At 38.3% G+C, this 17032-nt stretch overlaps 2 protein-coding genes across 2 annotated transcripts; one reads left to right on the top strand and one right to left on the bottom strand.

Moving 5' to 3' along the window:
* Positions 1-397: 397 nt before the first annotated feature.
* cdca5 (cell division cycle associated 5) lies at positions 398-1570 on the bottom strand. Its single transcript, XM_057828567.1, has one exon. It carries the CDS (start codon positions 1430-1432, stop codon positions 680-682), a length of 753 nt encoding a protein of 250 aa, XP_057684550.1. The 5' UTR covers positions 1433-1570; the 3' UTR covers positions 398-679.
* On the top strand, positions 1566-15919 carry psmb2 (proteasome 20S subunit beta 2). The gene is made up of 6 exons (XM_057828571.1): positions 1566-1786; positions 2366-2488; positions 2559-2629; positions 15396-15558; positions 15622-15671; positions 15739-15919. Exons 1-6 carry the CDS (start codon positions 1696-1698, stop codon positions 15835-15837), a joined length of 597 nt encoding a protein of 198 aa, XP_057684554.1. The 5' UTR covers positions 1566-1695; the 3' UTR covers positions 15838-15919.
* Positions 15920-17032: the final 1113 nt, after the last annotated feature.

Genomic DNA, 17032 nt, shown 5'->3' with positions numbered 1-17032 from the left:
TTATTGTCATAATAAACAAATACAGTACTTATGTACTGTATGCCAGTACTTATGTACTGTATGTTGAATGTATATATTCGTCCGAGTTTTATTCATTTTTTTCTTAATGCATTGCCAAAATGTATATAGTCAGGAAAATTTATCGGGAATGATTGGAATTGAATCGGGAGCAAAAAAAGCAATCAGATCGGGAAATATCCGGATCGGCAGATACTCAAAGTAAAACGATCGGGAGCAAAAAAAACATGATCGGAACAACCCTAGTTCAAGGCTCAGCTCAGCTATTTTAATTTTTCATGTTACTTATCCGATTACTCGATTATTCGACAAACTAGTTCATCGATTAATCGACTACTAAAATAATCGATAGCTGCAGCCCTAATTGCAATAAACATTTATTAAATGACTTATTTATGACCAAACCCTGAAATATTTATTCATGAATAGATGCAAAAAAATTCCTTAAAACTCTCCAATCACAAAAATAGTAGCGGACTGAAAAAGTACTAATTTCGTCACTGTATTTTAATTTCACATGAATAAACTACACAACTAACCGTGAAAAACACAAACACGTATTCAGTTTAACTGGTAAAAGGCAGGTTTGTCCTTCTTAACGTTGCTGATTTTTCAACATGTCAGTGAACGCAACAGTTCCATGAGCGATTTATGTTGAAATTCACTCCACGAACAACTCGAACTGTTCGGCCTCCTGAAATTCGGCGTTCATCTTCGCCGAAAGCGCGTCCAGTTCCGTTTCATCGATGGCCTTCTGGACCTTCCGCCGGCTCCTCTTCCGCTTCACCAACGCTACCCCGGGAATCTCGGGGTCAGGAACGGAGTCCTCGGCGTCCAGAATGAACGAACCGAGCCCCGACCCGGTACTCGAAAGCTCCAGAGGCGCCTTAAGCCGGCTGACCGGTGGTCCAACTTCGGGGGTCTGCAGCGTTTCGAACCCGAAAAGAGTCTCTCGAGTGTCGGGGCTGCTGAAGGACTTGTCGCTGATTCTGGTGTAGGAGCGGCGAACTTTCTGTGACCACTCCGCGTCGCGTGGATCCTGCTCCGGCTGCGAGGGGGGAGTCGTCGGCGTTGACGGCGGAAGGATGGGTGAAGGCACGACGGCTTTTTTAGCACCGGATGACCGCCCTCGCCGGGTAGAACCAGGAGGAGACACCTTTTGCTTCTTCTCCTGGCTTCCCTCTGACCGCCTCGGTGTGTTTTCTTTGTCGTGTCCGAGTGCAGGAGCTGTTTTTCTCGGCATTATTTTCCTCACAGTAAACCGCTTGACGGGGGCACTACCTTCACGCGCCATGTTGTTTGCTGTATTTACCAAAGGAGAAGTCAGTCGCGGAGACCTTCTCCTCTGCAAAGAGTCGTTAAATTGACCAGAATCCGACATTTTCTTCTGGCTAGGAGGTGTTTGTCCCTTCATTCGAGCACCAAAAACAAAAATAATCCACTTTTAAGAGTAAAACACAACGAGAGGGACTGTGTATTTCCGTACACTGCAAAAAAGTCCGCTCAAATTTGCCCGCCCGAGTCGCTTGGTATGTACGTCATGTTGTTTCCTGTGACGTCACCAGCCAGCGCCGTATGCTTGCAACTTTTGCTGTGTAATCTGACCAAGCGGGGCGAGAACCGTCTTTATCTTTTTCAATTTCATACGAAATACGAAACCAGATATCGTAATAAAGAATGGAATATTTAATCGGAATACAGGGGCCGGATTTTGTCCTCGTCGCTGCGGATAATGTCTCAGCCAGCAGCGTCATTAAGATGAAACAGGGTAGGTGACAATGTGTTAGCTTAGCATTAGCACCCTGTGAAAACGGTCTTTTTTCATGTACAAAGATCGTTTAGTGTGTTTTCATTTGCGGACGTGTTTAATAGAACCTGTTTGTAAGTATTTAGTGTTTCTATTTTTAATTTTATATCTGCTTAGTGAAGCTATTAACCTCACTAGCCTGAAGAATAATAAAAATTATTGTATGGTTTCGTTTTTTTTTTCGTCAATTATGTGGTTTTCAGCGTTTAGAAATATTCATATAATTAAAAATAAATACGTGAAATATATCAACTCAAGCCAAAGTTCTTTGTTGGGTACATTAGTGCCAAAATGCTAACGAAAGTGAAAGTTTTAGGTCATGCTTAGGTGCAGTAAGTGAACATAACGCCAAATATACTGCTATGTTGTTAAACCAAAACATTCAAAATGAAACAGCAACTCAAATTATTTCTAAGTTAGCCTTTTATCAACAATTTGTCTGCTTTTTAGCATCCAAATCCTTAATGCTACCATGGAAGGAAAATACCAACATTACATATGAACGTGAGCGATGTCATTTATACCAATTTTGTATTTCAGATGACGACAAAATGTTCAAATTGAGCGAGAAGATCTTGCTCCTGTGCGTGGGAGAACCAGGAGACACGGTGCAATTCGCTGAGTATATCCAGAAGAATGTTCAACTTTATAAAATGCGAAACGGTATAAGCTTTTAATTGTATTACAACTGCAAGTTGAAGCTGATTATGACATTAGATTTTTGTTCTTTTAGGGTACGAGCTCAGCCCGGCAGCCGCAGCAAACTTCACGCGAAAGAACCTCGCAGAATACCTTCGAAGCAGGGTAAATGTACACAACTATCTCCGTCAATGGGTTTAAAAAAAAAAAAGAACAAGATTGTCTACTAATGTGACACTCCCTCTAATTTAAAGGGCGTGCACATCTGCTTCTTTTAACAAAAGCAGAAGGGTGAAATTAATTAGAAAAAACAATTAGTGTCGCCAGGTAGGTCCCAATGGGGACAGTGTATACTCAGTGGACACATACTGTACAGACTAGACGGTGAGAACCACCAGAAGTCAATTTACACATTGATTCGCCATTATAACTACACGTTACTGTATCAGTGTTAGGGCTGTCACAAACGATTATTTTGATAGTCAACTAATTATTGATTATTTTAGTGATGTGTTCCTATATTGCCACTTTCTCAAAGTAACCAAGTAATTCTTTTTTACAAAAATAATTAAAATTGTTAGTAAATAGCAGTGTTGTTTTTGGCAGACCTTTTAATTTTTTTTTCTTAGTCTTTTGGACGATAATACTTATTAGTCTTAGTCATATTTTACCGTCATCTCAAAATGTGTTTGTCTTCGTCTAATTTTTGTTGACGAAAACTCAAAACTAATTTCGTCCAGTTTTAGTCGATGTTTACTGAAAATAAAAATAAAAATTACTCCAAAAATAAATGAAAGTTTCCAGCTATTTAATGAACATTGACAAACGAGCACATTTTTTCACATCAATAAGGTCAACACCAACTTTGGTGATAGTACACACTTGACAGGAATATAGAATTAATCTTTCATCAACAATCAAACGTTTACCACGAAACATTTGGAGTTTAAATGTCTAATTAGTCGAACTGACAAGTTAATTTGATCTACTAAATTTATATAACTTGCAAAGCAAAAGTCCGCCTGCTTAAATGCTATTAAATGCTAACCTTTTTTTTTTTTTTTTTTTTTCCTTAAGTTGTTTGAACACAATTCTGTCAAAAGCTGCTAAATATATTTCTAAACTAAACTCTGAATGCACAAACATATTAGCTAAAACAAAAACTTACTTAAGCTTTATGTTGCCCTTAACAGGGAGCAGCTGCTCTTCAGCCAGACAAGAGTTATTTCTACCAGAAGGCATTTTATCCTCCCAAAATGAATCAAACTAAAGACTGTACAACAAACCATAGCAATGCCACTCTAATTAACCGATTAATTGAAGCGGCAAAATTGAATTTGATGCATTTTTCTACTCGAATTACTCGATTTAATCAATTAATTGTTGCAGCACTAGTTGTTAACATCATTGAGAATACATACCGGATATAAGACGGCCCTGATTATAAGACGACCCCCTCTTTTTCAAGACTCAAGTTTGAAAAAAGACTTTTTGAACACCAAATTAATTTTTATACACAAAATAATTACAGTACATCTGACACAAATGATTATAACAATATATTTGAGAGAAAAAGCATGTTATTTTGCCTCATTCAAATTTTAATGTCTGAACATTTAAATGTATAAACTAAAGTGCAATCACATTCGTAAATGAATGGCTTCTGGTTTTTGAAATGTAAATCAACCAATCTATTGTTATAAAACAAAAAAATTTGCAATAACTGCATTAGCCATCAAAGTGAAGTCTAACTGGAACTGTAGTATTGAAACAAATCTGGATAAGGAAAAACATTGCAAATAAATAATGCAAACTGGTTAAACTGCATGTGACACGAAAAAGCATGTTTATTTCATAATACACGCGGTATTTTATGCTCCTGAATGATATGGACCGCTTGGATATGTGTGGAAGCGATCGCTATATTTATTTCATTTTTTTGAATCCCGCGCCATGAAAATGAGTGACTTCGGGCTTCGGTCTTGCATTGAGGAGGAGGGCGCTGTGGCTTGTACGGGAGAAGGACTCCTCTTCACTATACAGCCTACTGTTGTATATGAGGACTAAGGATTCAGCTGATTTTTCGGATTAATACGTTTATTTTTCGCATCACGCCAGCCAAACGGCTGCAGAAAAATCTTGCTGTATGAGGGAGAGGCGTGTGCGCCTTTTTGAAGTTTCAAAAGGTTCCCATTCACCGTGGCTATTGGCCAAAACAAGCCCTATTACTGTGGGACCATTGGACTTACGAGGAAGTGAGTAAACATCTTGTTTTGTATTATGTCAAACACGAATAGAGCGATTACAAAGTAAACACTACAAACATTCTTTAAACAAAGGACTACTTACGTTTGATCATTGATTGGCATGTAAAAAGCTCTCCTCATGCACATTAGCTGCACAACAACTGCAGCCGCCCTCCTCCGGGGAACGAGCTGTAAATTGCTCTCCGCCGGGCGGTTTGCCGATCCATAAAGACAATCGACAACTCAGTCGTCATGTCAAATAATCCGGGCTAGTTATGTGTGATTTTCCGCTTCGAAGACTTTGAAACATCGCTCGGTTCGGATTAGCATGTCGGCTAGCTGTCACGCCTCTTGGTTTGTTTACATTCTCCGAAGCCGGGGAAGGGAAATGACATATGTCCGATTTAGGTGTCATAAAATATCATTCGGGAGGTGCGACAGTAAAGGTGCAGTCTACAGTTTTGACCTTTTATGGAGTAATTTTGCCATGTCGTCCTGAATAAGTGCATTTTTATTATTTCATATTCCATTTAGCACAAGACTGTTATTTGTCATGACCATGCCATTTATTTAGCAGTTGGGGAAAATACTTGGATAAAAAGAATATCCTGTAAAAATATTGAAGTAAAGAGACAGAAACAATGACATTTTGCAGATCTCTTCGTCGCGTTTTCATCGTTGTGAATACTTCCCCCTCGCCGGGCTGACTGGTCCTTCTCAAACCATTTATTTGGCTATTGGGGAAAAAAATACTTGGATAAAAAGAATATCCTGTAAAAATATTGGAGTCGAGAGACTGAAACAATTACATTTTGCGGCTCTCTTCGTCGTGTTTTCCTTGTTCTGAATAATTCCCCCTCAATGGGCTGTATAGTAAAACCGATGAGCCCAGTCTCTCACTGACGTCATCCACCTGTTAGGGACGCTTGAGCCCTAGGCGTGGCTAACCGGCAGATTAAAACACTTAATTTCTCGTCATCTGCGCTTTGCTAAATTGTTGTAAATAGTCGAATCGTCTCAAAATATGATTCTAATTCACATAATAATGCTATTTAAGACTTTTTTTTTCTCCTGTCGTATGCTCTTTAAACTTGAGAGTAGCTGAGATCTGTCATGACAAAACATCACTTCAATGATATCTGGCAGAATCTAGTGTCGTGAATGGGTATAATGTCTTGACCGCGAATATAAGACGACCCCCACTTTTTCAGTCTTATTTCAATGCAAAATACAGTCTCGTATTCGGGCCAATACGGTATTTTAAAATAATTGGGGAGTAAGTAACTACTAGAGCTGGGAATCTTTGGGCACCTAACGATTCGATTACGATTACGATTCAGAGGCTCCGATTTGATTATAAAACGATTATTGATGCACCCCCCCTCCTTTTTTATTTATTTTTTATCTTATTTTTTATTTTTTTTATGTTTTGTACATTAGTTCCAAAATTGTTCAAAAATACTCTCAGGCTAAACCAAACTACTATTTCAGTATCAAGTTAACTTATAGCAGCAAACAAATATACAAAAATAACAGTAAATAAAAAACTCCAGTCCCCATTCTGTATCAGCAGCTTTAAACTACATTCAATTAATTTAATGTTGTGAATCAACCGTAAAGTTGTTAAAATTGCTCCCGTTATTCCATAATTTCCCTTTTGTCTACTTTCAACATGTGAAAGTTTTAAAACTATTTTAAAGATAGATTCAAGTCAATATTTTACCGATTTAGGAGTATTTTAGATAAAAAGTTAATTAGGTTTGCTTGGAAGGTTCACTACAACAGCCTTGCAGGGAAGTGTACTGATTTAAGATGGCGGCCGTTTACGAACACCTCATCTAGCTTTTTGTAGGTGTGCTGCTAACGCTACCGAATCTATATTGCATCTAGTCCTATATAAACGATATCTACCGTAACATTATGTGGATGTACTTAGTAGCAGCTTTTCGGCAGCAGTCAGGTATGTTGTTGTGTTTTTTTTATCTCGTGGCATGAGTTGACCGAGAGCCGTGAGTTGAGCATTGGCATTACCCGAGGGGCCGGGTAATGAGAAGCATGATGTTTAGCTACTCTCGCTCCGTTCCTCGTTGACCGCGCGGCGCGCTGAGTGTGTTGTACTTCCACTTTACTTGGCATATTTCAGTAATCGGAATTTGGATGTTTGTGAATCGTTCTCGAATCTTCCACGGCCGAATCGCGAATAATCTAAGAATCGGAAATTTTGCACACCTCTAGTAACTACGTCAGATTTTTTTTTTTTTTTGACAGCGATCCCCTTATTCGTTCTTGAGTTATATTAAACAAACATATCGATAAACATCAAATAGACACCCGAAAACATAACCTCCTACCATAGGTGGAGGTAATTAATCGATAACTGTTTCAATCGTCAATTTACTGAAGAACAAATACAGGGAATATGTTTTGATACTATCGTCGATACATTGCCCTAAGGTCGTCCATCTAAATAATCAGTAAATTACGAAACCACCATAAAACACATACTATCTCGCTCCGTGAACGCGTAACTAAAATGTCCAATAATTTACACATGGAAGTACGCTATGTGATCATTTGTATTCTGTCAAGGTTAGCAAATGTTGAACAGAACATTTTTATTCACGTCTCGTCATCAGCTGCAAGGAAATCTTTATTTTTCTGCCTCTCGGTTATGACTTTGGTTTTGTGAGCGCCGGATTTATCAATGCTGCATTCTCAGGAGTGCTGAAAAGCATTTTTTTTACAAGTAGCAACCCACACCTTCCTCCAGCTATGTTTCCTCACAACCTCCAGAGTATCCGGACGTTTGCAAATCATGTTGGATAAACAGTTTTTTTCCCTTATCCGTCTTGAATACAGTATAAATAAATAAATAGTTAATGTTTGGCTTTATCGGGCAATAATATTAAACAGATTAGCTGTAAATTGTTATATTTACACTTACCAACTTTGACTTTTAAGATGTTTTGGTAACAAAACATCATTACTTATTGATTTCCACGCAGCTGCCTGGAGTGCTAACCTCTTGTTCACTAGCCGTCTGGGCAACTGTCCCAGATATTTGAAAATTGCTTTTAATTAATTTGATTAAATCAAAAAGATTCTTATCTAGCCAGCGCTAAAAGAGGATTTAACAAGGTATTTGTTTCTTTCAAGCGCAAAAATGATCACCGCCACTGCTAGCGTATCCGAACCCTGAGGTTCAAAACTAGCGACTGATAAATTAATCGGGGCTGTATTGTTAATTTGGGAGGTTTTTTTCCCGCAGGATGAGTTTTATAGACCGACGTCATATTCCAGCGGTGGCCGACCACCGGAAAGAGTTGTTTATTTTCGCGTCCGAATGAGAGGGGGGTGGTACGGACTTTTTTCACGTCGAATTGTGCGAACTGACCTGCCGTTTAGCAAAACAGCCTGACTTTGTTGTTAATCTCTAGAGAAGCGCGTTTATGCTAGCTTCAGGGAGAGTGAGACAAAGAAGAAAAAATGGCGGGAAGAAGTCATCACCGCAGGCTTGGATGAGCCTGCATCAGTAATGAGGATTCCATCATAGCCAAATAAGACAAAACTGTTGAAATTCACCACGGTGGAGTATATGGAGTTGATATAAAAATGATGTAAATTGTTTGTGCTACGTTTGTGCTGCTATTGTTTTTGAGATATTAACAATTCTTTTATAGGTCAATCTGTGGTCAACTAGCCCTCCATGTTTGTTAAAATGGACTAAATGTGGTGTCAATCGTTTATGCTTTGTTTGTCCTGTAAATTTTTTTGTGTGTGCTGAGATGGTTTTTGAGATATAGAGATATTGATTTTGAGCGATGTCATGCAGCCACCCATTTATTGCAAAATGGACCCGAAATGATGCCATTCGTTTATGCTACGTTTGTGCTAGTTGTTGGGACACCCCTCTGTTATTGAGAGAGTTGGTACGTGTCATCAGCCATGTCAGAGGGACTGCGATTGACGTCATCACTCGAAATTAATATTTCAAGCCCCCCATTTACTGCAAAATGGACTTGAAGGGGTGACATTCGTTTATGCTACCATAATTTCCACACTTTAAGGCGCACCTGACTATAAGCCGCCACCCACCAAACTTGACACAAAAATGACATTTGTTAATAGATAAGCCGCGCTGGACTATAAGCCACAGCAATCCTCACTGTATTATGGGACATTTACACCAAAAGATATGAACCGGTAACACTTTATTTGACAGGGGCATCATAAGACAAAATGAACCACAATGAAGCCTTGAACCAATTAGCTCCAAAGCTTCATTGCTTCAAGAAGCTTTATTTGGCTATCATTGTTCTCTTGGGGGAGACAGTCAGCATCTGCTGCCAGCTGCTGTTGACATTGTTGTTATCCAACATGCCTCCTAGCATGCATTGCAGCGCTACAGATGTAAATAACAAATCAAAATTCATGTTTTGTGCTAATTATTTTTTCAGTTACTGTTCCAGTTGTTTCATTAATTGCTAGTTATGGAATTTATGAACACTTTATTTGAAGGTGGCGCCATCAGACTAACATAAGACCATCATAATTATGACGTGACACTGCCATGAGCATTAATTAATGCGTATGACAGATGTCATTTAGTGTTATCCGACAAGTTATCTTACTTTTGAATGGTTGTAAAAGATCCAAGCTGGACATAATTTGAGTTAGTGACATAATTTGCCGGATGACACTCATTGACATCTGTAATAAGCATTCATTAATGCCCATGATAATGTCATGTCATAATTATGACTGTCTCATGGCAGTCTTATGACGCCACTGTCAAATAAAGTGTTGCCTATTAACCCAAATAAATCAACAAATAAGCCAGACTGGACTATAAACCGCAGGATTCAAGATGAGGGAAAAAAGTAGTGGTTTATAGTCCGAAAATTATGGTGCCTTTGCGCTAGTTGTTGGGACACTCCTGTCTTATTGAGAGAGTTGGTACGTTCTGTCAGCCACGACAGAGGGACTGCGATTGACGTCTTCACTCGAAATTAATATATCAGTATCTATAATACGACAGCAGCACAAACACATATTTTTACACCACAACAACCACAAAAGTATGATAAACGAATGGCACATTTCGGGCCAATTTTCCGTTAATTGGGGGTACTGCGTGATGTCATTATTCAAAATTAATATCTCAATAGCTCAAAAACGATAGCAGCACAAACGATTGACACCATTTTTAGCCATTTTTAATCAAAATGGGGGGCTGGTTTACCTCAGATTGATCTATAAATATTTTTTAAATATCTTTAAAAAAAACGATACCAGCACAAACAAAACTTCACAGCACAAACGTAGCACAAATGATTGACATTTTTATATAAATTTCCGTCAGATGGGGGGCCAACTTAGTGAGGTTTAAAATTTTGCCGCCAAATAGACTGAAGACAGTGACTGATTGAATCGCAAAATACATTTCAAACTGCATACATCAAGGTTTTTTTTTTTTGCTTGTTTCTTCAGACTAAAATATGTTTTTTCCTGATTGTAGTCATTCTGGTTCTATTGAGTTGTTAGAAAGTAAGTTTTTTTTTTTTTTTTTTTTTATCTTTAGCTGCCTATGACAGCAATAAATGTCGAATCTGTTTGAACTGTGAGTGCTACTAGAGTTCACTATCAGCAAATTAATTGCCACGTTTGTGTGTAATAAATGATCACGTAATCATGCTGTTTAAAATTTTTATATAAATAATGTTTTTACTCACCCACCATCTTGCAGGGGTCATTGTCTCAATTACCAAATTTTTTTAGGAGTATAGATGTCCCGATCACATATTTTTGCGTCCAAGTCACCTGATTTAGAGAATCTGCCGAGTCTACAGAGCCCCAATCCGATACCGATTTTTTTTTATACCATATATATATATTTTTTTAATTTGAACAAAAGTTCCAAACTGTTACAGTTCTGTACTGTAACGCGTATATTGTTGTTTGTTTTGGCAATGCCATTGTATTATCGATTATTTGGAACTTTTTAGCCCTTAAAAAACATTTAAAAATAGGAGTTTTGTTTTTTCCAGGAGAGTGAAAACGTGTCTTTTTTCTTCCTTCTAAATTGAGCAGTTTTGGTTCATTTTTCTGAAAGGAAAAGATTATTTACATTTTAACTTGGCTGCCATTGACTGCATTAGACGTCAAATCTATCTGAACTGGGAGAAAATGGCAGTGATCATCATCAAAGGAAAAAAATGTTTTTAAAAAATTTTTTATTAATTGCATTTTTTATTTACATTTTTAAAAATTGTGTTTAAAAAAAAATGCAAATAATAATCATTGGCTGCCATTGACTGCAATAAACGTCCAATCCATTCAAACTGAGAAATGGCAGCAATCGATATTGACAAAATAATCTCAACATTTGTGTGTAATTGATTGTGATTAATCTCGGCTTAAATTTTCAACTCATTGGCTGCCATTGACAGTGCCAGATGTCCAATCCCGTGAAGGACTGGCAGCGATCATCAGCCAACGAATCACTTCATTTGTTTGTATTTATTAGACGCTCATTTATCGAGACATGAAATCGCAATTTTTTTTACTTTAAGAAAGTTTTTCGAGGGTGGATTACATTTGAAATCTGACGACACTGCTTGGAAAATATCTGTCTGTCCAGGCAATTAGGGATTTCGTTTACTGCCGTTGACAGCGGTAGACGTCAAATCCATTTGAATTGGGAAACTTCCATTGCTGTCAGCCCTTCCCAGTTCAGGTGGATCGGACGTCTATCAGCGTGAAATTGACACAGGGAAAAATTATGGGTTTTTTTTGTGGGGAGGGGTTAGTTACTTGCAGTGTGACATCTGCTGGAAGTCATCCCCCCTGTTGCCTCCTCCATCTCACCCCCTCCTCCCTCATTTCTCCGCCTTCGCCCCCGAGTCACGCCAGGCCTCATTAAAAACTTCTAAAGTCGCTCCTCGCGCCCCCCCTCGCTTCCATTTTCCCCGCTCTCTCCCTCCAGTCCGCCCGTTCTTTTTCCCTCAATTAAAAAAAAATCGCAATTTGGAGGCTTGAAAACATCTCCCAGCTTAAACGCTCCACAGACAAAGAATTTTCAACACAAAAACAAAAAAAACATCGACCCGACTCGCACGGTGCCGCACTCGCGTCTGACCTGCTTATTTATGCGGCTTGTGTTGGCGTTCTATTTGCCACGAGGGGGATGATTGTTATATCCCCCGCGGAGCTGGCTTTAGTGCGGGTGTTAAGTGTGTGTGAGTGAGAACCCCCTGGTGGCATCACCCCCTCCCACTAGACACCTGCCTGACTGGTTACAATGTAACAATAATATGAAAATAACCTTCCCATGTCACCTCAAAAGCACCTTGTTAGCCCTGCCACCTGAACTCACACCTCAGTTTACATTAACAAACAATATGCATCAACTGATCAACACCCCCAATACACGCGTGTTTATGTGAATGCACATACAAACAAGATAAAACACTAAAATGAAAAGTCTGTTGCTGTTACCAAAGGTGTCGTTAATCACTATTAAATCATTGGCTGTCATTGACGGTGATTCATAAACCAGAGTTGCTTTCAAATTGAACTGTTGATGACACAATAACTGTCAGATACAGGGGCGGATCCACCAGGGTGGCATGGGGTAGCAACTGCCACCCTAAAAGACAGGCTTGCCACCCCAGCTGATGATGAAATAAAAGCTCCATGCAATTTGACATTTACTGCCATCACTTAAGTAGTAGTGGTGTCAGTGAGGATCCTTATCATAATTAAAAAAAAATCTTAATACAGTGGTACCTCTACATACGAAGTTAATTTGTTCCAGGACCTTGTTTGTAAGTCGAAATGGTCGTATGTCGAGCAGGATTTTCCCATAAGAATACATTATAATTCCATTAATTCGTTCCACAGCCTGAAAACCTACACTAAATCGTTAATAAATACTGCTGTTACTATTGCAAATAGCAATTACAGATAGCAAAACAGATTCATTATGAATGAAAATCGGAATAATAATATAATAACAGTAATGATAAAAATAATAGCTGTTATAATGTAACAAATCGGGTTGGAATGTGCCAGTCGTATTTTGTGTGGTGTACCTGAACGCACCGCAAGCTGACAGCAGAGTGAGAGAGTGCAGTTGAGATTTTTCCTTTTATTTCTTTTAACGTCTTATTGTTGCGGGCTGTTGGCATGTTTTTTTTTTTTTTTTTTTGGTACACGTTCTGAAACAAATTATTAAAAACTTGACGAAGCTGGCGATCTCTTTGGCGACAGTTGTCACCTTTACTTATAAAGACTGGCAAACGGAGGTCGGAGTATTGTCAAGCAGCTCACGGACGCGCATCCCACGCTTATATTTTTCCATTGGTTAACCTCACCTTGTTTCTTTTTTCACCACCTGCTTTAACATTCTTGGAACCCATGTTGATTTCTCTCACAAGAAACTCCGCCATGTGTGCGTCTTGCGGGAAAACAATGAAATTGCGACGCTGTCCTGAATCGTCATATTTTGAGCATTCCGTCGGATGTAGAAAGAAATGGCGAGTCAAATTTTACGTCGGATGTCGAAAAGATCGTGTGTCGAAGCGATCGTAGGTCGAGGTACCGCTGTATTTTCTTTATATCCCTTTGTAAATGTCATTTGGGCCATTTTTGTTAAGCACTACTGAATGTAATTCGATCAAAATGCAAGATTATCATAATTCCGATGTGCTGTTTTTATTAAAGCAACACTAAGTAACTTTTCAACCTTTATAAAATATTTTAATAACATTTGTGATGATACGGCGACTGACAATTAGTTGAATGACACCTCTTTTATATCTTGAGGGGGTCTGTATCGCTTTCACCGGCACTAATCAACTTTGAGGTGGGTGGCAGGAACCCTGCCACACAAAAAAACTACAAATGTGCTGACTGCTTTACGGCATAGGTCACTTCCCCCTTTCCCCATTCATTATAAAGACTGAAGTCGATGCTATCACTTTCGCGCGAATTCTGCAAAGATGGCAGAGCAACAAAAGAGACAAAAAGTTTTGTCTGAGGAGGGGAAAAAAGAAGCTACTAGGATACTCGAGAAAAAAGCATTGGCCCCGCTTTCACTCGCTGGTGTGCACTCGTCAGAGTTCGGGTGGGGCGGGGGTATTTAGCCCCACGGTTGCTAACCATCATATAGTGTTGTTTAGCCACAACTGAATTCATAACCCTATTCAGGCGACCGGGAGATCATGATTTCACGACACTGTGCAGGTGTGCGATGGTCCTTAAGGCAAAACTCGACCGCTTTTCGCTAAAATCGACTAAAACTGAAAAGTTACCAAGTGTTTCTTTAAAAGATTTTCAACAGTATTTTAAAAAAAAGTTCGGAAAATATTTAGGTTTTTATATAAAATATCTTTTAGAAAAGTAACGAGTAAATGTATAAAATATTTACTGGGGGGGGATTGTTTTTATTTGAAAATTTTTTTTTTTTTTTAAATAATGGGTTTTTCGTTTTTAAATTTGTTTTAATGTTAAAAATGTAGCAACAAATGAATTTAAAAAATATGCAAAATAAGAATATAATTTTGGTCTAACTTGGTTTCATTTACCATTTATTTAAAATATTAATAAGGTGAATATTATTATTATATATTATTTATTTAGTTATCATTTTATTATTTTTTATTATCATATACTGAAAAGTTACCTAGTGTTGCTTAAAGAATCTGATGTTTCATCAACAAAATTGTCATACATATCAAAAGTGATTGCATTTGTTATTGCTTTAGGTGAATTGGAATTGGTTGTGTTAAGTCTTCATAATGTTGTATTAAATCGAAGTACCTTGAATCGAAGCGTTGCAGAATATCGTTTCATTGTCCAAAGAATTGATGATAAATTACATCATTTCAAATATTTGCCACCCTAAAAATGCCGTCTCTCGGCAACCCAACAATATTATTATAGATCCGAAAGACAAGTGCTGTGCAATCAATTTTGACTGGGAGGGGCCAGTCGAAATGGATTGCACGTCTAGCGCCGTCAATGGCAGCTAACTACCGTAATGGCCCGAATATAAGACGGTGTTTTTTGCATTGAAATAACATTGAAAAAGAAGGGGTCGTCTTTTGTTCGCGGTCTAGACATTATACCAATTCAAGACACTAGATGGCGCCAGATATCATTGAAGCGATGTTCTGTCATGACAGATCTCAGCTACTCTCAAGTTTAACCAGTTTGCATTTATTGCAATGTTTTTCCTTATTCAGATTTGTTTCAAGACTGCAGTTAGACTTCACTTTGATGGTTAATGCAGTTATTGCAATTTTGTTGTTTTATCACAATAGATTGGTTTATTTACATTTCGAAAACCAGAAGCCATTCATTTACGAATGTGATTGCCCTTTAGTTTACGTATTTAAATGTTCAGATATTAAGATTTGAATGAGGCAAAATAACATGCTTTTTCTCTCAAATATATTGTTATAATCATTTGTTTCGGATGTACTGTAATTATTTTCTGTATAAAAATTAATTTGGTGTTCAAAAAGTCTTTTTTCAAACTTGACTCTTGAAAAAGAGTGGGTCGTCTTATAATCAGGGTCGTCTTATATTCGGGCCAATACGGTAAACTTTCCTCTGAAGTTTTTTTTTTTTTTTGTTCATTTTATTTTTTTTTCATGCATTTTTTTCACATCATTATGCAGACGCCGTATCACGTCAACCTGCTGCTGGCAGGCTACGACGACGCCGACGGGCCCGGCCTCTACTACATGGACTACCTGTCGTCGCTAGCCAAAGCCCCCTTTGCCGCCCACGGCTATGGCGCCCTCCTCACGCTGTCCATTCTTGACCGCTACTACAGACCGGGTACGTTTCTAATTTTCCTCTACCTTGCTTTGGTTTTGACCTTTGACTCATCCTTCCCTCCAGATTTAACCCGGGAAGAAGCTGTCGACATTTTGAAGAAGTGCATTGAAGAGGTTTGTTTTTTTAACAATTTTTTTGTTAAATTTCCCCTCAATTTGACTTTGAATTATTCCTCCTTAGCTCAACAAGCGCTTCATCCTCAACCTCCCCTCCTTCACCGTCCGCCTGATTGACAAAGAGGGCATCCATGACCTGGAGAAGATCTCTCCCACCAAGTGACCCTTCCCTTTTTCCCTTTTTTTTTCTACCGCTGACCTCCTTGTTCTATCCAATAAAAAGTGACGCGTCGTTGAGAGATTGACACTCTGTCCCTCTGGTGCTTTTCCGTACGCTTTCTAGTTTACTCATGTGCTACGCTGCCGGCCGTGTACTTTTGCACTTGAATTCAGACAGTGGACGCTTGCTCATGCTTGTTCACGTGATAAGCAACAAACAAGATGAAGGACGAAGTGACCAAAAGCAAGCAAAACTTTGAAAGCTTTTTAGGTAGGGAAATTGTCAACGCCAGGATTAGCGATAAGGTAGGATAGAATTGGATGTCAACATCTGCACTCTTACAGGTGATTCACATAATACTGGGTTCCCCACCTCACATCACATTGGTGAATTTTGTATGCTCCAACCTGCCAAATCACGTCTCCTTTTTACTCACTTTCCTTCCTCTTTGTCCTCGGTTGGTGTCCACCGGTAAATACAATTAGCAAACGATAGCACCACTATGTTCATAGGTAACATAGGCATGTAATATTGTATTTATTGTTGTTGTTTGTTCTTGTCTTCGGTCTGCTTTCTTTTTTTTTTTCTGTCCCCGCATAACCCTTTCCTGTTCGCTGCTTTTTCCTAATAAATAAAACATAATTAACAACCACAATGGAAGTTTATCAAACTCCCATGTGATAGATTAGAACTGTTAAAACCATAAGGACATTCAGATTCCTTTTCTCAGTGTCAAAGCAGCTGAACAGGACAGGTTGAAGAAAAAAAAAAGCCGATAACCTGGCACACCAAATTGATTGTTCCAGATATCCACTTTGAAAATATTCCACATATCAATCTGGGAAAGATCCAATCGAGACCTGTTTCATGGGAGGAACCTTAAAAAAAAATTGCAGATGCTGATTGGACCTTGGCATGTGCCAGTATGATATTATGACAGTATGATAACCTTAAGCCAAAATATATCAAATGAATCATGGTATGGCAATTACAACTCTAAAATGGGTTACTTTAAGATATCTTGGTGGCAAACAAAACACCCAAAACTTTATTCCATTTATTTTTCAAAACATTAGCAAATTGGAACATAAGTATATTGTTAAAATAAAATTGAAATAACAAAATATTCTAAATAAAAGTAAAATAAATGCATTACTTTAAGTGAGCTTAAATTCACAGCCACAGCTCAACATTATTA

This window comes from Corythoichthys intestinalis, chromosome 22 (genome assembly GCF_030265065.1).
Source record: "Corythoichthys intestinalis isolate RoL2023-P3 chromosome 22, ASM3026506v1, whole genome shotgun sequence".
Lineage (NCBI taxonomy): Eukaryota > Metazoa > Chordata > Actinopteri > Syngnathiformes > Syngnathidae > Corythoichthys > Corythoichthys intestinalis.
Note: the sequence above shows the minus strand (reverse complement) of the source record. Positions and strands in the feature narration are given on the sequence as shown.

What these genes read in the sequence shown, in the direction of transcription:
- cdca5 (XM_057828567.1), bottom strand. Translation starts at nt 1,432, where the DNA reads ATGAAGGGACAAACACCTCCTAGCCAGAAGAAAATGTCGGATTCTGGT.
- psmb2 (XM_057828571.1), top strand. Translation starts at nt 1,696, where the DNA reads ATGGAATATTTAATCGGAATACAGGGGCCGGATTTTGTCCTCGTCGCT. An exon ending in CAGAATACCTTCGAAGCAGG is followed by an intron (nt 2,630 to 15,395) that starts GTAAATGTACAC and finishes ATCATTATGCAG; the next exon opens with ACGCCGTATCACGTCAACCT. An exon ending in TGACCGCTACTACAGACCGG is followed by an intron (nt 15,559 to 15,621) that starts GTACGTTTCTAA and finishes CCTTCCCTCCAG; the next exon opens with ATTTAACCCGGGAAGAAGCT.